Genomic DNA, 22,698 nt, shown 5'->3' on the forward strand with positions numbered 1-22,698 from the left:
AATGTTTAAAATCACTGACAATAATTTACATTTGTGTTTTAGACATTTTGTATTTTACTTTCTAAATATTTGAGGACAAATTTATTTGACTGGACCTTTTGTTCATGTGCTGGTTTATGTTTTTCTTTGTATTCTGCTAGCTGTGTTTCATTATGTTCTTCAACACATTTGAAAATACTAAAACATAACTTTGAGCACTTGGAAATGTGGAGCAATTCAGAGCCTGGGCACTCTGCACCTTTACCTTCAGGATTTATTTTGCTATGCATGTTTCCTTTTCCTTGTTAGAGGTCAGATACTGTATGCCATAATCTTTCATGAAAATGGGATATTTGAGGGTCCTCACTTATTGCAAATTATTTCTTCCTAACAATTTTGTAGTACTTCCCAGAAGTGAAATCAAAAGACAGGGAGAACTTGTAGTGTTCTTTGCAATGGATGCAGTTTCAGAGATGCAGGGACTGTGTGCTGCTTGACCTCTCCCCGCTGAATGATGAGGTGGTGTAAGTTTTACCTGTGACAATTCTTAATGTTCTCTGATTCTTTTCAGTACCTAGTCCAAATACCTTAATGAATTCCTTAAAAATACAAAGCTTGCATTGGGAAACTGGTTAATATTAAACAATGATTTTTTTCTTTTGAATAAATAGCATTGAAAATACTCAATATTGTCAAGTATGGCATACTGAGAATAAGACTATGAATAACAATGTCTTAGTTACTTTTTTTTTTTAAAGGTAGTTAAAATTGGTAGAGATTTCATCTGTGGATCTAGTGAAAGGATAGGAGGTTCAAAGTCTCACTGAATTGAACTTTAAATTGTTTGCACTTAATGGCAACTGGATAGCTTAATTGTGATAATGTTTTGTTTTGAATTCTTAGACTGATGCAATTATTTATCTTTTGTCTTCATATTTTCATACTGAAGTAAATTAACATAAAAAAAAAAGGGCCCCATCTATTCCCTCCCATGAAATCTTGCAGGCAGTGGAGGGCTTGGGTGAAGAAAGAGAGAAGTTGCCGCATTGTTGTTCTTGGCCGCATTGTCAATCAAACAGGAATATTTCTGAAATATTTCCTGGGTAGTTTCTGCTGGGCATAGTAATCTTTTTCTGAACAGTATGCTGCTTCAGACTATCCTGTCCTTTATCCCAGTAGTAGCTGTAGCTCACTGCTAAATGAGGTGGTTCCTGTAGGGATCTGTAAACACATTTTAGGGTTCCCATTGTGCACATATGGAAGGATCATATTGTGTAAGCCTTACTTCAAAATAAAGAAATTGTGCATGGTGGTGCCTTGTAAACGCCTGTTTGTAAGGACTCTAACAAAAATCAGAATTTGTCAAAGTTGCAGAAAGCGGAACCTTTTATCTAGTTGTGTTTTATCTGATCAAAATGCTTATGACTTTAAAATGGTTGTGGGTCTTTGCTACCTTCCTTTCTTCCTTTGTTCCCACTGACCCGCGTCCCAATCTGTTTTCCTAAATTTGCTGCTTAACCCGTTGAAAACAATGCCACAATTAGGAGAGTGTATCCATATTCTAATACAGTGCTGTGTCACTTGGTACAGCATAGTGCACAAGAGCAAGTACCGACGGGCAAAACCTGCAAGCAGGTTGCAGCTGGAAAGCCTACCTTTCAATGCTGCACCTGAGCTGCTGGGGATGGCATGCCCGAGACAAGGTGCAGGAGATGTTCCTGGTTATGTGGAGCCTGCATCTTTTCCTTAACCTCTTCTGCAAGGGGCACGACATATTTAAGCAGTCCTTGTGCCTGCTTTATCTGCAAAGGTTAAGATTACAGCTGGCTCTGGTGCAATTGTGCAGCGTGGATAAAAGCTGCATGTACCTTACTGCTGTTCTTGAATATTCCTTCAGAGAAAAAAAATGTTGAAGACAGATTCTCAGCTTTACATATTTTCTGTTTTCCTTTGTAACTGGTGAAACTTTGAAAAGCATGTGAAGGTGTTGTGCATTTACATAAATAAATGCAAAAGAACTTTGTGTATGCATTAGTAGTGACTGGAATATTGATACAGAAAAGGTAATCCATGATACCACTCAATAGTGCAAGTTTTTCAAGAAGAATTTAAGTTTAGCTTCATTTCTATGAACCAGACGAAAATATTTTTTCAGATATATATCCCACCTAGGACACTCTTTTATGTTTTATAGGATGCCCAGAGCTACTGTAGATATAAAGCACAATTTCTGGTTGTGAGATCTTTGCGTCACCAAAATGCAAATTTCACTCCTGAATATGTAGGCCACTTGCTGAATAACCTAAAGAAATATATGGTGAAAATGTTAGTTCTCATATATTCAGATTACCTCATTCAAAGCTTTTCCTCAAGTTTTTAATATCCTGAAAGTCCCAGTTCTGAGGCAGCTTGCAGTTCAAACTTCTTTTTCGGTTCTTAGAGTGAAGTCATTTAAATAAACAAATAAAAGCGACACGTCATGCATAGATTGTGCCAAAGTACACCATGTGCCAGCTAGAATTAATTGTCATGAATCCTCACAAATTTATAATGACAACAATGCAGATACATGTTTGTCCCTAACATCTCTGATGACACTTGCAGTACTTTGAACATGCACAAGTAACATCCCAGCACAATTCTGACCTGTGTTTATTTTTAGTATTTCATGAATCACCTTCTTTAGCTGTTTTTCTTTTTCACTGAATGAAAGGAATATAAATCTTATTGCTAAATAACACTAGGATATTTGATAGTAAAAATAAAATCCCTCCTCCTTTTCTTTGTGAATAGCCAGATGGATGTGTTTACCCTTTTGAGAAATTTAGATTTGATATTTTTGTTATGTTTTGTTTTCTTCCTTGTAATTATGTTGGCACTTTGCTGATCCCTAGTTGTGCATTATTACAATGGAAGGTGACAATTTGATTGTCTTCAGTTGGAGAAACAAGTAATTTTATATTCACCAAGCTGTCAGGTAACACTACCTCACAGTACTAAGAGCTCCTGGCAATGTGGTTTGGCACCTATATTTAAGTGCTTTGATGCTTGTGTAACCACTAGAGAAATATTTTGCCTGCTAGAAATGTTTTTAGGCTTGTAGGGTAAGGTTTTTATTAAAAAGAGAATTTGTAACTGAGCTGTGGAGCCATTGTTTCATGTTACATGGAGGTACTAATTAGGTGGTTTGTTGCAACTGGCTACAGGTGAGCCTGAAATTCCTACTTCCTTTCACTGTCTACTGAAGTGCTCTATTTCATTTAGAAATAAGAATCAAAAATATGGCAAGGAGGGAGGAGAACAAGGAAGGACGGGAGCGAAATCTGACAGTAGATAAAATATTTCATTTCTGAATTAAGTGATATGGAGAAATAGCACATGACCTTCTGTTTTCACACCTGTAGGGTTGAAAATTACCTGTTAAACTCATTAGGTGGAATCCTAAGCACCTCCTGAAAATTAAATGTAGGAGGAAAAAATTAAAAATACTATGTCTTACCACTTGAGTATGTGTCTCATGGAGTATTGAAAGGATTTAATGAACCTTTCAGGAACTTCTGCCCATCAGGTTTAAGTGTGGCCAGGAAGATTTTGAGTTATTAGAACAAGTTTTTAACTAGCTTTGTAAGGGAAAGAAAAAAAAAAATGCATTCTTCTCCATAAAGTCTCAACTCAAAGTCTAAATATGCTAAAATAAAATCCTCTTAGTATTTTTAGGCATCCTTTATCAAAAACATGTATACAATCATTCTGCTAAACAAGTCATTCTGTTGCATAAAATATGTGAATTAATGCTTATTTATAGAAACCATTGTGTTTTAATTTTATTGTTAATGATTGCTTTTATTTATATTGTATATTCTGTTACTTGCTGCCTAAACCAACAAATCCTAGTAAGTTGCTGATGGATAAATTTTGGCACTCTTGCTCTTGTTCCTGTAGTTAATGGTGAAGATAGCTGGAAGTCACTACTGCATGTTTTCTTTTTGCAACAGTAAGAAATTGGATAGCCAGAGACACATGGTGTAGTCATAGGACTTTAAAGGCAGTCACCACCGAGCAGCTCATACCAACCAATTAAACAGAGGTGGTTACGTGATGTAACATTATCAGGAGAAACAATTCATGAGTCAAAGCATTCCAGGGCATATGAGCTCCAGTCCAAAGAACAGGCTCAAGCTGTTTAAATAAAGTGACAGCAATATTGTCAGCTAAATATAAACTATAGAAAATATTAACTACAGTGACTGAAGACGAGCACATCCCAGGTGCTAAATGAGTATTCTTTCACTGCCCTTTACCACATTCAATGTGAGTTCACCTTAGGCATTTTCAGTGAAAGCTCCTGGTACTGAATAAAGAGAATGGAACGTTTAACCTACTAGAAAGGTAGGTTGTATTTTTAGCCTTTTATGAATCTGAATAAACACTTTGTATTTTCACTGAAAAGTCATCAGGGGCTGCGAGCCTGTTTTGCTGCATTCATTTTAATGTTTTTGACAACTAGATGAATAGACAGGAACTTGTTCCCTAACCCTAATATTTTACTGTGTCTACATGGCTGAGAAGGTCACTATAATGGCAGAATGCTCAGAGAAAGACTTTCAAAAAAAATCTGTTTCACTCTCACATTGTTTGATTACAAATGAGAAGAAATGCCATAAAAATTGTTCCAAACCTTCTGAGCTTTGAAGGAAGTCTGAATCTGAACTCAAGCTTTGTGATTTGGCTTCATATCTATTGGTAGAAATGTAATTTGTCTGGATTGGAAAAACAAATGCAAGAGTAGCTGATGTGTATGTTGGAAGTTGAGGGTGTATTGCTTAGCTTGATGCCTATTTCAGCTGGAGATTTGGGGGCTCAGTTAATGTTATAGCTGTCATTTCTTGCATCATGTTTGCTTCCATTCCTTACCCCCACCTTTTACTTCTAAGGTGATACCTGCAGCTACCATAAACTCTGATGTTGCAGTGCTGCTCATGATCTGTATGTAACTAAGTCCTGTAGTATTCCTGCAAAATCAAGCCAAGGAAGAGCTTGAGGGAGTTGAGCTGGTTTGCCTAAGGCCTTGCTGTGACTCAGACCCAGGAACAGAAACTGGGAGATTCTCTCCCATTGCTGCTTTATCAATTTATATGGGTTTTGTGCACAGGGATTCATGTTGAAGTGTGGGCCCCCATGAGAACGGAATCTGTCAATAACTGTTCATTTGAATTACTAAGGCTCCTTGAATACAGATATGAGATTTCATAATTTTAGGAAATAACTGTTTATTCTAAAATGGTAGATAGATTATTGTGTTAGATTTACAATGAATTACATTACTGAGTTATGCCTATAGAACATTGTTTTTCAGGGGCAGAGCTGTGAAATATTTTGGTTATTGGCAAAGCATTTTCATTTTTCTTTAAGTTTGTCTGAACACTACTGTAACTAGTGTCTTTATACAACAAAAATAAAGATCAGTTTTCCTGAATGTTTAAACTATGCTGAACTGGTTTGCTGCTATAAATGAGTTGTTCCAGTAACTTCTATGCATCTGTGTCAGTGTAGCCTATTCTACCTCAGGCCTGTACTTGTATAGGTGAATTGCACTGCAAAATAGATTAGATTGCATAAAGGATGTTCCATGAGTATGCTCTTGGGCTTCAGAAGGACTTTGAGCATCCATGAAGGATACAAGTGATGAATGTGCCATAGGTATGAAAGAGGAGGATACCGTGGGCAGTGCAGGCAAAGACAAGGATACAATGCATTTAATTTACCCCAAAGCTGAGTGCTGATTTGTAAGGGAAGGTCCTGTAAATCATTATGAGAGGAGCATGCACATTTGTTGCTCAGTTAGAAGGTGTGGAGAGATGGGATATTGTGGCTGAATTTTACTTTTTGTGAACTCCAGGTTAGCATAAAAGTGTAGAAGGAAATATTTAAAAGTTATGAGTACTTCTAAAAATGGTTTCTCTTAATTTATTTAGTTCTGGAGTCACCAAAGCACTTAGACATGTGCTTAACTTTTTGAAACTGAGTAGTCCAATTTGAAATTAGTGGACTGCTTGCATACTTACAGTTAATCATGCACTTAAGTACTTTAATTTGGCACTTTGGGGAAAAGGAATGGAGACTGTTCATAAAAGCCTTGTAAGTGAATGTATTTCTAATCTAATCTGATTCCAATCTCCTGTTGGAGCTGTAGACCTGGGTTATGTCTACAGTGCAGTCACTAAGGCAGGATGAATTAGTCCATCGGAGTACCACGCTACTGTAGTTGGAGTGCTAGCAGAAACAAGCTTGTTTAAAACTGGGTTGGATATCTCAGCAGTACAAAGTGGTCATTTATATAGCTGCAGTGTGGACATGCCTTTAGCTTTCTGAATGCTTGGTGAGGCTGGAGCAGAGCAGAAGCTGGAGTCTCCAGCGAACTACAAGTCTGCTTTGTCATATATCTTGTTTTTGCTTAATATATGTGGTTTTGAAATAGTGTCTGGCCTATCACATTGTTGTTATTTCCGTTAACACTTTGTGGCTTGATTCTGCAATGTCTAGCAGCTAAAACTCCAGGTTTAGCCATAATTTCCTTTGTAAGCTTTAATCATTTGAGCAATCAGCAGGGATGGAAGATTTTGGGCTTTGGAAGCCTTTTGTGTCAGGAATATATTCTAATTGTTTTGAAAAAGAAGATATACATTGTTTGAAGTATTTGACACCACAGAAATGCCGTAGGGGAAAAAAAAGTAGTATTCTTATTATTTGTATTTAGATATGTATAACACATACTGTCAGTAGGAAAAAAGGAAAACTGCCGTTTCAAGAATCTGACTGGCAGTCTTCATTAGAGCAGAGAGAACTTCTTTTCTGGATTAAATTTAAAAAATCATGTTAGATATATAGAGAATGAAGCTGTTTGGGACTGTGCTTAGCAGTTCAATTTTAGCTTTACTACCTCAGTATTGAGGCTGACTCAAACTGGGGTCCAGTTCCTCAGCTTTACTGAGGCTTTGATAAATGATCCCATTCTTGTTCTGTCTTGAGTTCAAAATGACGTAAAATTTATTCTATCCAAACTAAGATTTATTTAATTCTCCAGACTGAGTAGGTGACAGGACTTCAGATAATTAGGGCCTCTTTCAGCTTTTTGTTTCATTCCCATTAGGTATATTTTCCACCTTTAGTGATTGCTGTGTTCAGCTAATCTGCCAATTTAACCAAAGCAACAATTTCACAATGTAGTTTTCTTTCTGATTGTGTGCTGTGTAATCAATATACTGATATAATGTGAGTGTAATTTCCTCTCTTATTTTATCTCCGCTGCGCAGTATTATAAATAAACAGCTAAAAAAGAAAAAAGAAAGAAAAGCACCAAACAAATCTGTTGCATCTTCTTTTAAGATTGTACCACTGTAGACACTTGTTCTAGTAAAGTAGAATTGGACCCACTTGATTGCATTTAAATTTTTCATGCTTCAGCAGTTTGTCTGGGAGCACAGTAAAGAAAACCCCCCGAGCGAGGATAGTTTAGAATAATAGAACTTGATTTTGTGTATTATAGCGGCACCATTTGCGCTGCTGTAGTTAGGGTTGTGTCAGCACTTCCATTATAAACCCCTGTTTGCAGGGGTTATAACTAGGGAGATATTTTTTATCAGAAACTTTTTAAAAAATCATTCGAGTGGATTTAATTGATAATATGAGAAAAAATAAAATAAATTATAATGGAAATTAGTAAATTTCTGACACCTTTTACAAGCCTTATTTATTATGAATATTGATTTTTTTTCCCCCTCTCACTGGGGATTTTAGCAAACACATTTTGAATATTTTAAATGTAAAATTGGGAAGTTATTATGGCTTAAAATGTGACTGCTATTCATGCTCATATTTTAACATTAAAACATTTTAACACAACAAACCCGTTTTATGGTTTAATGTTATCATAAACATAAACTACTCAAATGGGCCAGATTCTTCTCCCTTTGAATTGGTTGAGACCTTGGAGTTACAGGCTGAACTCCTCCTTTGGACCTGATGGAGTTCTGTGTACAGAATTTTCACATTGAAGTAAAAACCAACAGGTAATGAGGGAAAACCTGCATGAGGTAATTGACTGGCTAATACCCAGTCACAGAGTTTTTATTTACTCTGTTTTACTGATGAATAACCCAGGCATAATCGATATTTGGTGCATAGCCTGGCACCCTTGGAAGCCATGTACACTTGGGGTATATTGATTAATGAGTGTGCTGGGAAAAATGGTGGAGGGCTTATTCTAGCAGAATCTTGCATCTCTGTGCCTTTTACCCAAATGTTTAAAATCTAGCAAGCAAAAACCTGAAAGGTACTATTAAGTGTGGACCTCTGACCATAATTAATGCACTAAATCTTGCCATTTTAACAAAGGTTTGAGGGGAAACAGAAATGAAACACATCCCTAAAAATCATGTCATGGGGAGATCAAGTGCCTGGGAGGCCTGCCTGAGCTTGTCTTTCTTTTCAGGCTCCAGGACTGTAGGTAACTGAGTAAAGTGCAGTATGAAAACGTGTCTGACCATGATGCAGCAGTGGAGAAAGAGGGTAGGCGAAGCTAGAAAGCATTTGAACCCTGCTCTTGGTCCGTTCTATTAGTCTAGTACGGAAAAAAGTTGCTGTGCATGGCTTGACATTATTAGTGAATGAGACTTTGTCAACATAATTTTATTTTTAAGGTTAACAGAGTCCCTTTTTCTCTATGTAATAAATTTAAACAGAAGAATGCAAATAGAGATTTTTATTTAATTGTCTTTAAAACATCATGAAGAAGAGGAAGGTACATTAGTGTATATGGCAACGAAAGTGTTTCCTCGGTAGTGCGTTACCAGTAGATAGCTTTACTGAACGGTCACTTGAGGAAATACCAAAAGCCTGTTTATGAAATAGAGGTGAAGCCTTTCTAGACTAATTATATTCAGCATGTAATTTCTAAACTTCAGTCTGAATTTTGATTTTCAATTAACATTCCCAATTTGAAGATAATTTTCTATTTAATGTAATTGCAGGAAATAATTTATTGGCTGATTAAGACTGAGGGCCCAGCCTTCCTTAAGAAAACACTCCCTAACAAACCAGCCTTTAAAGCCAACTCATAGCTTTGGACAGATTCAGCCTATTTTTGCAGCTGCAGAGTTGTGTTTAATTAGGATTGTGCACTATTATTCATTGGTGCAGTTTGTAGTTGAAATTATTCTTAAGAGACATTTTCATTTCTAGTTTTGTGTCATGATTTATTTATGGTGAAGAAACAGCCATAGCTATTGCTTTTCACAGAAGCTCATTCGGTTTGAAACAGGAACGAGATCTGCTGAGAAGGTGAAAGAAAATAAAATCCTTTATTGTGACTCTCAGTTTTCATGTCTGGTTTCCAAATTGCATAGAGCATTGACTTACATTTTCATGTAAGTGATTACATTAACGTGACTAATGAGAAAAAGGAAAGTAAACCTTTTATTTTGTCTTGGATCATAGTAATTATGAACCAGAACCTTTTGAAGTATGTGTACAATAATGTTGGCTGCTGAACTCTTGGCATGTTCTCTGTAGCATCAACACAAATTCTTTAGCATAGTAAGAATGTAATACATGGTTTAAATTCCTCAGTTTGCTTATTGGCAACATTAATATTAGACTCCCACTTACACTCAGGCTCCACTAAAGAAAATACAAACCTTTTTTTCTCCACCAGTATCGAGTTTAAGAGGGAGGATTATCTCTATTTACAGAATAGTTATTCTAAATAGGTATCAGTGTTTTAATATGTTTCAAAGCACTTCAAAGCTTGTAATACTTTCATACAGAACTGTACATAATTAGATTAGTTGATCCTATATTAATTTTTTTTCACTGTAGTATACTAAATCTGTACTCCCTCATTAATTGTGAGAAATTTAGCATTAGCTGTTAAATCCTATGTGAAACACAGGCCGCTACATAAAAACTACTGTTTAAATTGGAATTAACTTAATTATTTTTCTTTGCACTTGATATTTCCTTCACTGTAATATTCATGAAAGCATGTGACAGATTTGTAAATTTAACTGTTAGTCTCAGATTTCCAGACCCTTTAATCAGTATTTATTTGTCTGTAGAAACAGTACTAGCAAGTTAATGATTTGCTAATTTGAAAAATGCTCATGTGGTTTCCTATGTTAACTGATTTGTGCATTTTTAAAGAAATGGTATGAAATCAATTATTGTTAAAAAGCAATTAAGGTGAAGATCTTATTCCTTAGTTTCTCAGCAATTTCAGTGTCAAGGATATTGTAAAGTTACTAAAACCTGGGAAAATAGCTAATGTATTTTAGCTGTCTTTCAGGTTTATTAATGATTGTTTGAACAGTTGCAGTTAATCTTATTAGAAATTTTAAACAAAGTGTTTTCAGATTTTGTGTTGAAGTCGGTTATATTTTCATCTAAGTGCAGAAACTGTGGTGAAAGCTGTGTTTGCATATGAGATGGTAGTAAGAGGCCATTATTAGCAAAAGACATTTAACATAAATCAATACATTTATTCGTTACACTTTTAAGTCATTTGAAGTAATTTGTTGAGCTATATCCTGTACTCAATGCCTAATATGAAATGAAATATAATTATTTTAGATTTTTAGTTCAAACTGTAAAGATTACTCAGATATTATATAGCCATTCACAAAACTGTTCAGTTTTAGGGCACTTTTCACGTGAGTCTCTCAAAACACTTTCCAAAAGGTAAAATGGGGTAAAATTTTAAACAGATTAAGAGCAGATGTAGCTTTGAACAAACAGCAACAGGACTTATTTAGCAGATTTTAAAATGCATTTAAAAATTCTCATCTGTGTAGAAAACAGCTTTTGCTTGCAAAGAATGATGTTAGGAAAGCATGGTGGACTCTCTCATTCAAATGTTTGCTTATAACCTTCAAATTCCTCATGGGAGTAAGAGTTTAAAGACTTGAACTCTTACGCAAAATCAACACGAATATGCCAATAAAATCACTATTTTCTTATGGCTGGAGGAAATGATATTGTTTGACAAGTCTAAATGGACAGAATTACATCATATAATTTAAGCCTGACCTTGGCTTGGCATCAATGAACATCTCGGTGTTTTGGATCTGGATCCCCCAAACCCATACTTCTTAGAGTACTTTTGTTGACTGCATATGATTAATTTTTAAGTGTTGTAGGCAAGTGTGGTGTGTTTCGAGGACTGTTTCGAGCTTGATTTTTGTCATTTAACACCATTCTTTTTGTCTGCTTTTCTTGTTTTGTAGAAGAATGTCTTCCAAGCAGGCTACCTCTCCATTTGCATGTGCAGCTGATGGAGAGGAAACAATGACCCAGGACTTAGCATCACGAGACAAGGAAGAGGGCAACAGTGATCAGCATGCGACCTCTCATCTGCCTCTACACAATGTAATGCACAACAAACCTCACTCTGAGGAGCTACCGACTCTGGTCACGACCATCCAACAAGATCCTGAGTGGGATGGAGTCATCTCAGCCCAACACAGAATGGTGAGTTTCACGGTGGCTTTCTAAATTAGTATTGTAAAAGAGTGTTCACTTCCATTTTGAAAGACATGTTCAGTATAATCCTTCATAGGTGTAAAGCTTTTTAAATGTTAAAGCGTCGGTGTTAGTAATAGATCAATATCAATATGGTGTAATTGTAAATTACAGTTGTATAATCTTCTTAAGTATACAGGTCTATATGAATGAGGTCATTTGATGAGTTCACCTTCGGAAAGGAAATGCATCTATTCATCATGTTTTCATTCATAACTTGATTTATGTCATAACCTCTCTAGCTCATATATTCAAGCATTAATTTCTGACAGGAGGATGTAGCTCACAACTGTTTGTCATCTGCAAAGTGTTGTGCTGATGGAAGAAACTTTAATGTATTTTTTTACTTGTCTCTCAGAAATAGAACCCACCCAATCTAGAATATTATAGTTTTACATCACAACACAGAGGCTGGTGTTTTAGGTGAGAGAAACATCCTTCTGTATTCGTAGGAAATTACACTTTTTGTGGAGGGCAAAGGTGTTTGTGAGTAACTATGTTATGCTCTTTTGCTCTAGATCACCGGTTTGTATATAGGTGATGTTAGCAATGATCAAAATTATTATCTGTATACTCTTCAGTAGCCTAGATAAAATTATTTTGCAGTTGTTATTCTATCTCTGCATCCCCAAAATTCTACAATAAATGGGCAAACTGAATGGGCATAACATCTTGGTCAATTTCTTCTCCTTGCATGTGTTCCCGAGGAACAGAATTAACATACATTGAGCAGCCAGGTGTTCTGTAAATGTAGAACATCATAATTCCAGGCTATCCATGAAGTGACTTTCACAGACATTAAATTCATACAGTTAGTTTAAAAGGAATACCCCTTGTTTTCATTAAATTTCTTTTGAGCAGATTTTTTCAGCAAGACTTTTTTTGTTTTTTTTTTTTTTTACAAATCAGCAGCTTTAATAAGGTTAAAAACCAATTATAGACAGCATTAGCAATAACAAACTTATTTCAAATTTGACTAGAAATAAAAATACTAATGCGTTAGTAACATAGATACTGGAATTCTTCCTGCATATTATGATGCCTGGAATTAATTAAATAATATCACTACCATATTATCTATTTTGTTTATATAGTAAGGTGTGTTTTTTTTTTTCTTTCTAAAATCCAATTGATTCAAAAGATCAAACCAAACCAGAAAAATTCTACCTAATCTGCAATGCACAATTTAACCTAGTGCAGAATTTTCTGTCAAGCCTAAAATATTTCTAAGTATTTGGGTGACTGTCATGAAGAGGGCAAAATTTCAACTGTGAAAATGGCTTTAAAGAAAAATGATTATAGGTTGGCAACTTGGCAAGTTATCGTAAGTTGTGTATATGACTTCTAGGCAGAATTGTCAGATGGAACTTCATTTTGGAAGGAGGGTCACTCTTTTGCCCAGGTCATGTGATAAGCACACCAGAGTAATTTTAATTTCTATGTTATCAGGAGGACAAGCTGGATGCAGACTAGAAAGGATTGGTCAAGTTTGCTGATAGAAAAATAAATCTGCCAATTCATCAGCTACTTTCCTATTTATTCAGAGAGGCATCTGCACTCTAGGAATTTTTGTCTTAAGACATCAATAACATTAATAAAATGGCTCTGTGTCCCAGAGGGAAGGAACTTCTAGCCTCTAAGAGTCCCTCAAAGCATTTGGTTTTGATCCAGGCTGTTCCTTAGACCTGGTGTAATGCTTAAGCCAAAGTGATAGAACTTCTTGCAGTACGATCAGTTGTACTCATTGGTGTTGCTCTGAAGTGGGTTTACACTTTTCAGCAACAGAGTGCAATATCTGTTTTCTTTCTCAATGCTGCACTATCATGTCAACACTTACTGTACCTCTGGACAGACATGAATCAATACTCAGCTTAGCGTGTTTCAGAACAGGTGTGTAAACTTTGCTTGAGTGACTTAGCACTCTGGTTTTCCTCTCTCCCTTTTATTCAGTAAATATTCCATCACATACATAGATGAATGTCCTGGAAATCATTAGGTGTTTCCACAATTCCCTTGGGTTAAATCTGGTGGTGGATGTATGTCATCTTTATTTAGGCAGGTCTCAGCTAAACCGAACAGATCATTTTGCCCAGCTCAGAGCTGGGTATAATTTACTAGGCTTGGCTAGAAGTGAAAACTGCAGTTCTAAGCCATGCTGTTTGGTTACACTTAAAAGAGATCTAAAATGTACAGACCAAGGTCCCAGTGTATTTAGAGTTACATGAGTCAGATGACTAGTTAGATCACAATAGTGAAGTGGTGAAAAACACTTTTTTCTCTTTGAAGGACTGTCATTTAGGGTAGCCTGTTTGATTCTTTTCTTTTTTCCTCTTATTATTATTTTTTTGTCCCTTCCTTCATGAGCAAACCTTTAAGCCTCAATTAATTGCACAAAGTTTCCCTGAGTTCCCCTCAGTCTCCACATAGTCATCAATATTGCTAAAGAAGAATTCAGAGGCGCCTGCAATTTTCCTGATTGAGGCAATTTCATACTCCTTTAAGGGAGTGTAGGAATTTCTTTCCAGAAAGACAAATTCCAGAGGGTGGGTTGGGCAATTTTGAGATAGGTGCTGTGGTAGTGTCCACTTTTCTACTTAATAAAACTAAACTCCCAGAAGGTAAGTGCTTTCTGACCTTTCCCAGACGGATCCTTTCAAAGCAGATTTTAAGAAGCACCTGCTCACACCATTTACACTGGAAGTAAAGACAGTAGTGCTGTCATTAAAATGCATCAATGACGTGTGTTGTCTGGTTATAAGATAGCAAATTCAAAGAATGCTGTGTTGACATGACAGAGAGGAAAAATATTCTCATTTGTGTGCTACCTAAATGAGGGCACAATCCTGTATCCCTTATGCCCTTGTAACTACTAAGGAGTTCACTGGAATTTGTGAGAGCACACAGTATGCAACGTAACACGCTACGAGGGCTGTACAGATCATAGGTGAAAAAAAGATACTGTAGTTGGGCAATTTGACTGAAAAAAAAGATTGTGTTCCCCCTCCCCATCCCCTGCCCCCATTTATGTTATGCAGCACTTTCTGTAATATAAGATACCTTTAAACTACATTGTGTATTATCATTAAAAAACCCACACTGGCTAGCAGTGTTTTCAAACTTTCACTCCCTTTTGATATCAGGCATTGCTTTCCACTGAGTCCTTTGTGTATTCTGAATGTCTGGAAGCCAAAATATTTTGTTTTAACTCCCACTCTATAGTATTTCCCAGCTGTGTACTTATATGGTGTAATAAAAGGATTTAACAAATGGGAAATAGCAGCTGCATTTGGAAATTCCCTTTGTGCTCCCTTTTCATTTGACAGATTCAGCAATGTGTAACAACTGTAATACACAACTGTAACGTCAGACCTGTAATGACTTACACTGTGAGTATCGTATCACCAGCCAATTTGATGTTACAGTGGGAGAAAATAAACCAACCAAAAGATTTCTGTAATTTCATGTTGCTGAGCTGAAAAGATCGTATGTATATTTCTGATTGCAACTTAATATAAAAATAACTGGACATATGGGTACTTATTGCTGCCTGTAGTTCTACTAGAAAATAAAATCTGTTTTAGGCTAAGGACGCATCTGTTTGCTGCAGTAAACTGTAGGGAAGAGGGCAAAGTACTAAGATAGTGAGGAAAGTGTCCTGTTTTCTCCCATGAACAGTGAATACAGGCAAGATACACCATCGAAACCTGGCTCTTGGGGCCACAGGCTGAGAGTGGATGAGGGGGAAAACCAACACTTACTTTTGCTAGATTTAGTAGTAACTGAATTGTTGTATCACAAGAATATGTTTAGTAGTAAATATGTAAGTAAACAGAGAATCATAATTCATGCTCTGTTCACTGGAGAATCAGGAATGGTCCTCATCTTCATAGAGAGCCCTGAACAGCTTGTGAGATAAATTATGAAGGTTTTTTATTTTTGCTCTGAAGTATCAGGAGAAGGCAGTGCCAACAGCAAGATAGAAAATCACATGGACAAATGCCCTGATCTTCCTTGAGGAATGGGATGGTGTATTCTCATGCCTGTAAGGGTTAGGCGTGGGCCTTGTGAATGATGCATTTGAGCAGCTTTAACCTAATCCAATCTGGAATCTTTCTCCAAATTGCAGAATTCCGCCACTTGCCTGCACCCCCACAACAGTAAAAAAAAATAGAGTTCCCATCCCTGATTCCAATATAAAAACCTGGTAATAGAGAGGGTTTGTGAAGAGCTTGCAGGTGCTGTGCCGATTGCCGTGGGTGCTGATGGGTCTCTGTGACGGTAACTGTACTCTTTTCTTTTCCCACCAATGTTCCTCCCCTGCCCAGCACCTCAGAAGGTACATAGAGTGTGTGTGCACTGGATGAGGGCATCCGCACCTCCGTGCTCTACTGTTGCTTGGAATGATTCAGTGAGAGGCTGTTACAGGGAACCACAGCAGCAAGTTAAGTCTAAAGGATGGGTGTTATTTCTCTGCGACTGAGGAAAAACAAACAGATACACAAATACAAGTTAATTACTTTCAAATATATGCTACATTTCCCCATACATTTTGTAACATCGTTCAGAGACAGCCTGGATTTAGAAATGAAATGTATCTCATTGGATTTTATCTCAAATGGCAACATTGAGATATATTTCATAATTATGTCAAGTCTCTGTCTTTTGTTGACTTCTTGCCAAAAGAGTGAAAGGCACACTACCTTTCCACTGTGTCTGCACGTATGTCTCAGTGGTGCTGATAGCAGGTTTGTATATACAGCAGGAAAAGTGAAGATGTCTTAATGGCACATGTATTTGTACCTTTTAAAATAATTTTAAATCGCAAAGTATCAAATTTAACTTTATGTAGCTTTAGCAAAACTACTGGCATCAGGGAGGCAGAAATAAGTGGTATCCTGACGGTCTTAATGTTTCAGTGCTTACTGTCTCTACATAAAACAGACACAATCCTGTCGCTCCCCCATCCCTGCTGTTAACTTCTCTTGTTGAAAGTTCTTCCCTTTAAGGAAAATAAACCCAGGTTTTTAGTAAAGATCATTAAAAACATTTACACATGCTAAACACTCTGAATTTGTTGTTATATAAATTCACGGCTTCAAATTCTCAAAAGTTATAGATACAATTACATGTTTCGAAATTTTATTTTTATTCGTTTACAGGCTAGACGTGAGCATATAAAATGCATCAAATATGAATGCCCTAAACTCTGGCAATTCTGTCTCTGCTAAATTGCTCATGCAGCTGTTACTTATGAGTAGAAATCTGAGTTTTGTGACTATCGAAAGCAGTTCTACCATGCTTGTGACATTATTTCTGCATGCCAGGTAGTGCATCAGAATTTTTATCTAACTAAAGAGATAAACACCTTCATATGTAATTCCATGAGTACAAAGTTTTGGCCAAAACTAAAGGGTGTATGAAAAAGCAGATGATATGATATTTTATTTTTTCCATAAAATAGACTTCTTTGAGAAATTTGTTACAGAAAAGATAGACTGTTGTTTTTTTTGTTTTGTTTTCCCCCAAGCATGTTGTTTTGATTCAAAAAGCATTTGGGTATGTGCTTAACTTGACTTTATTAGGACTACCAGCAGTTCTAATGTTAAGCACAAGTCTAAAGGTTTGAAAGATCAAGGATAAAGCTCTAGCATAAAAGATGTTTACATTTCATATTAAAAATAATACGACAATTCCCTAAAAATGTGCAGGATAATGTGCCTACTAGGGGCGGTGAAATACAAAATTGACTTTATTTTAACAAGAATCAAATAGTTGTTCTTTTTGGCATTCCTGTTATAATTCTATTATTTTCATTTTGATGCTGTACAATTTTTTTTTTTTTTTTCCCAAATGCACTGTTTATTTTAAACCTTTCCCTATATTCTAGGGTGAACTGTGTTTAAATAGAATTAATCATCACCTGAATTCTTTCCCAAAGCCCCATAGTTTATGTTTTCTAAACCTGTGGTAATCTTCTTTCTTTCTCTTATTTTAACATTTACTATTTTTTATAAATCAATTTCTGAAAAGTTTTTAATTCACTTATGTATATTGACATGAATTTTTTCAAAAGTAGAAGCATTAACACGCTCTAAATTGTTACATTTTTTTCCTTGGGCAAGAAGGAATCAGGTATGCATGCTGATTAACACACTCCAGTCATTAACATGTGATTATGTGGGCTGCATATTGAGCACCTGCCAAAAGATAAAATCCAGCACTTTACTACATCTGTGCAAGGACTTCTTGCATTTCTTTTGTACTTTGACAGCTCAAGAAAAAACAGACTTTGGTATCTTTGTTCAGCATAATAAAACTGTGTACATAAAATGTCTTCATGAAGAAAGGAGAGATACTACATGTATTTATTTTAATCTTTGAGGCCATGAAAAATCCAGTGACTGAGACTTACGGAGCACCAAGTGTAATATGAATCTCCTAATGTACTGTATCACTGACATTCATATACAGTTTACAGCATTCCTGCATGTTTATAAGGATTATCTGCTCTGGGATTCAGCCAATGTTATTGTAATTCACAACAGTTTTATGTGATACCTTTATGTCTCATAAATGTCTTGTTTTTATTTCAATCTTCCAAATGTTTCATCAGTGTTTACCTTAAAGAAATACAAGTACTCTCTGCAGCAGGATGGTTTCCTGCGTGTATTCCTCTGCAAATGCTAAAAGGGAAACATAAAGCATGTAATACATGTCATGTAACTATATACAGAGAAGGACTTCGATGTGCATTTGATACTGCTAAAAGCATAAATACAGATTTTATTTTGATATTTACAATAGATCCAGTTATAAGTTGGACAACTAAGACAATCTAATAGGAAGAAGTTGGATATATACAAAGCAATCCGGAATATCCAAGCTACACAATCCTTGTTTTGTTTGGCAGCTTCTGACAAGCATACATCACAAAATATGTGTCTTTATTTACCAAAAAGGTAAACAGTGATAATCGGCTGGAACTGATCACAATACATCTTCAGTTTCAGTTTAGATGAAAATATAAATCTAAATAATAATTCTGTAAATAGTTCTCCTGTTACTTTCTCATTAATAAGGGCATTAACCAAAGTCCAGGGCATGAAGTCTCAATATTATTGTGATTTATTGCCAAACATAAACACAGGGAGTTAGGACATACGGTATTTGGTAATTTCCTTAGTTAAGGAAATCCTTAGCATCTAACTCTTACAAAAGCACATATGAGTTTGTGTGTATCATTTGTGAGTTGACTGCCATATAGACGTTATTGGCCATTGAATTTAACAGTTTTGAGGTGATTTTCTGTTCTGTAATGGAGCAAAGTACCTGTCATCATTTTTCATAGACTTGCTCATTTGTAAAGACAAGGTTTAAATCACAGTTGAAAAATTCTAACCTTCTGAAATCTCTCTACCCAAAAGTTGGTGTACCTAGATTCATTTGGTTTTCTCCAACAACAGAGAATGAAGGTGTTGCTGCAATTAAGTGGTCATATTTTACATCAAACAAAAAAGTCCCTGCATATTCCTTCCAAACAGATATCTAGTCTTACAGTGACCTATTCATAAGGCTATATTTGTATCATGTATACCTGATTATTAAGTCTCTCTTTTTTTTTTTTCCCCCCGCAACCTCGATTTAGTGTATTATTTCTTGGGTTAGAGCCAGTGCTTACTGTTGTATTGTTTCTTCTTCAGGTTTTTAGATGTGTATAAAAGGTGCAATACAAAATTACAAGCCTTTTACAGGTTGTATTCAGCCAGTGAAATGTAAGTTTTATTCAGCGTAAATGCTGAGTTAAAGACTTGAGGTTTTATTCCATTACTTGCCATTTGCCCTCCCACTAGCATCATTTGCTGAGACTTTACAAATTATGTTCTCTCAAAAGCTCATAGCAGTCATTCTCAAGGCTTGGATTTAAACAAATCTGTCTTAATAAAACTTTTTTTTTTTTGATTGGATGAGAATTGGAAATGATCACTTAGATTTTTAATTTCTCTTATTTCTATTTAATTAAATTCCTCAACATGGGAAACCATATTTAATGTAGTGATTGGAAATGATTTTGTAAACATTTGCTTTCATTATATGTTAACTCCAGACTAGTTCCAAATGCCAGCATGCCTCTAGTACTTGGAATCAAAACCACTCTGGATATCCAACTTTCCTGGGGTGTTTACATGTGTCCCATTCAATGCAGAGACAGATAAATATCCCTTTATAACAGAAAAGCCTCATCCACATGGAAATAAGCAATTCAGCTTACACATTTTATGTTAATAATATTTACTTTCTACTTCTTGGCCATTCATCCTGTGATTTCCGTTGAACTCTTACAGAAAGCGTCTTGTAGCTGGCTATTGAGTAGGTTTGCAGTCGTCAACTTTCAATCAAACTTGACAGTAGTTAATCTTAAATTGCTAACTAACACCGTGATTCTGATTTTGTACAGCCCACAGTTTCAGTCCTGAGTTTTCCTTTTTTCTCACATTCAGAGAGTATCTCTCTTTGAGAGAGAATCTCTGCTCCATACATGAAACATAACATAAAGGAACTTTTGACATCTCTTTATTAAAATCCACAGCCTCATGCATTCCCCTCTTCTAAGGCTCCTGACCAGAGAATCCAGTTCACCAGACTATTGGCTGTCCTTAACCCACACAAGGATCCCAAAGTGAGATCTCTCCCAGTCCAGATCTCCAGTCATGACCGTGGAGTCCCCTAACCAAGGTGTTGCTTTTCAGGTCCCAAATGCAACCCCCATAGATTGTACTTTGACCATTCAGAGGAAGGAGCAAGACTGTTGAATCTCATTTTTAGCCTACAATCTTTCACTGATAGAACTGTCATTTTGTGTGTGTTTGCTCTATTTTGGAAGTGAAAGGGCTTCATAAAAGTTGACACAAGTTGGATTGTGATTCAGCTTGCAGATATTGCTATAATCAGTAGCTTCCTGATCTGAAAAATACTGGGTCAACTTTCAATACCTTTATTTACATCACTTACATCAGTGCTCCTGCATTTATACTGTTAAAACTAGCGGGGTCACTGATGGGAAAATGAGCTACTTAAACTGTTAGAATCTAAATACATTTTTACACTAACAAGAAAATTATTATTTGTTCAATCTCCTTTCACCTAGAACATCTAAGAAAGTATAAAGATTTTCTTTCCTTTGTACAGAAACTAAGCAGGTCTCTTTTTAAAGAATTTTATGAGTGTAACTTGGGAAATCTAGTGAATATACATACTGAAAAAACATTTTCTCAGTGTAAGTGGCATGCTGAAGTACCTATACGTATTATCTCAGTGCAAAAGTTTTAAGGGAATTATTATGGAGTGTGAAGAAAGTACCATATATGTAGTGACAAAGTGTCTCCCTCTTTATTTGTATCAAGCCGTTGTTTGTAATTATTCAGAGTTTTTTCTGCCATTAGCAAAACTATCCCTGAACCATTCACAGCAGCTCTAATAGGAATGGCCAAGAGGCCATGCATTGTCTGCACCAGGCAGCCTGGAGAGCTGATAAGGCTCAGCACACTGTTGGTCGACCATACATATCCGAAGCAAACTTAGGGAGTGGTTAAAGAAGTGCATTGCCCATCTAACAGGAGGAAGGCCAAGGATAGACCTAGGAAAGCTTTTACCATATTGCACTGGAAATCTTAATGTTGTTTTCTCATTTACATATGAGTAGAGGGACAGGTAGATATTTTAGGGATAAGTAAAAGCGTGATTTCATACACGGGCCACCTATCTCTGAGTAAGCCGTGTATAGTAATTTAGTATTCATGCCTTGCTAACTTATGGTTTTCTGTCTTTTGTGCATTTATCTATTTTCTGCCATTTTCTTCACTTTGAAATCTAATCCTTAAATTTTAATGGCTATGTATAGGTATTTAATCTGTTATAATAGGGACATTTTGTCAAAACACTAAGCACAGTGAGCTGAATGATCTGTAATAAAATTTTGTCTGTGCTAATGGGATGGCAAGGAAAAGTACACAGAAAAAATGCCCTTTATTTACCTTGATATTAAAAACCAGCATTTCAAAAATAGACTCAGCTCTGTCCCTGATGAATAGTAAGCAGCTGGAATAGTGGTCCAGACTGAGTTCCTCTCTCCAGCTGCTGGGCAGTAAGATTTTCTGATTTAGTCATCTTGGCAAATAACTGCCTCTTCAACTAAGAACATTTTTATATCTGACACAGTAAGGCGAAGAAGAAAGCTTAAGGTGTAAAATCATCATGTGGTTCCTTAAGCAGTCAGATTCCAGGCTAGTCTGGAAATGCCACCATTGTGGAAGGCAAAAATCCCTGTGCAATCCCGTTGTGTATTCTGGTATAGGCATAAACAGCTCTACAATTATTCAGTAGTAGCGTGAAAGTGTGAGGATAGTTTTATAAGTCTAATAAAAGTATGGTGGGATCCTGAGCAACCTGCACCAGATATCACTTTGGAGCAAACTGAGGAGAAACCCACTTTGCTATTATCTGTATTAAGGAATACTTTTACCTAACACTTTATGTTAGAATGAAATTAAAAGAATTTACAAACATAGCTTTTTCTTAAGTTTCTTCTTTTCTAAGCACTCCATTGTTATTGGAAGTAAAATATGCTGACACTTGATTAATATGTCAATATTGTTTTATTTATCGTCTGGAAATTGAATTAACTCCAATACAGTGAAGATTAAAAATGTGTAGGGTTTACTATGACTGAATTTCACCACTGTTAGATGAAGGAGCATGCTCCGTGTAAGTCTTTTGTCCATAGATTAAAAGTTTGCTATTTATCTTATTATAAGATATTTTCCTTTTCCCCCCTTCCTTACATGGATATCACTGAAATCAGTAAGAAGAGCACACACTGAAAAATGCTCTTTCACAGGGACTGTCATGTACTGAAGATATTATTACAAGTTTAGACTGAAAGTGCCATTTTACAGAAATACATGAATTTTAAACCTGAGAATTCAGGATTGTGTTATAGTTGTGTATTATGTAGCTACTGGATGAATTTGGGCACCAAACAGTGTTGAAATACGTTAAGTGGACAGTCATATCAGTCATATTCTCTTGCTAATTTTCTTAGTATTAGCAGTTATGCTGAGAGAAGTTGGCTTACATAGAGAATTTTCA

At 36.0% G+C, this 22,698-nt stretch overlaps 1 protein-coding gene across 17 annotated transcripts in view; it reads left to right on the plus strand.

The window, feature by feature from the left end:
- The window catches only part of SOX6 (SRY-box transcription factor 6), a 375,354-nt gene that overhangs the window by 128,690 nt on the left and 223,966 nt on the right, over positions 1–22,698 (plus strand). For 16 of the 17 annotated variants that reach the window (XM_082059015.1, XM_082059008.1, XM_082059006.1 and 13 more), the window contains one exon: positions 11,259–11,502. In XM_082059015.1, coding sequence (XP_081915141.1) covers positions 11,259–11,502 — 244 coding nt within the window. Of the gene's footprint in view, positions 1–4,247; positions 4,369–11,258; positions 11,503–22,698 lie in introns of those variants that run through there. The other variant, XM_082059014.1, reaches the window with a different exon arrangement.

Source organism: Streptopelia decaocto, assembly GCF_964273445.1.
Source record: "Streptopelia decaocto genome assembly, chromosome: 7".
In the NCBI taxonomy this organism is placed as follows: domain Eukaryota; kingdom Metazoa; phylum Chordata; class Aves; order Columbiformes; family Columbidae; genus Streptopelia; species Streptopelia decaocto.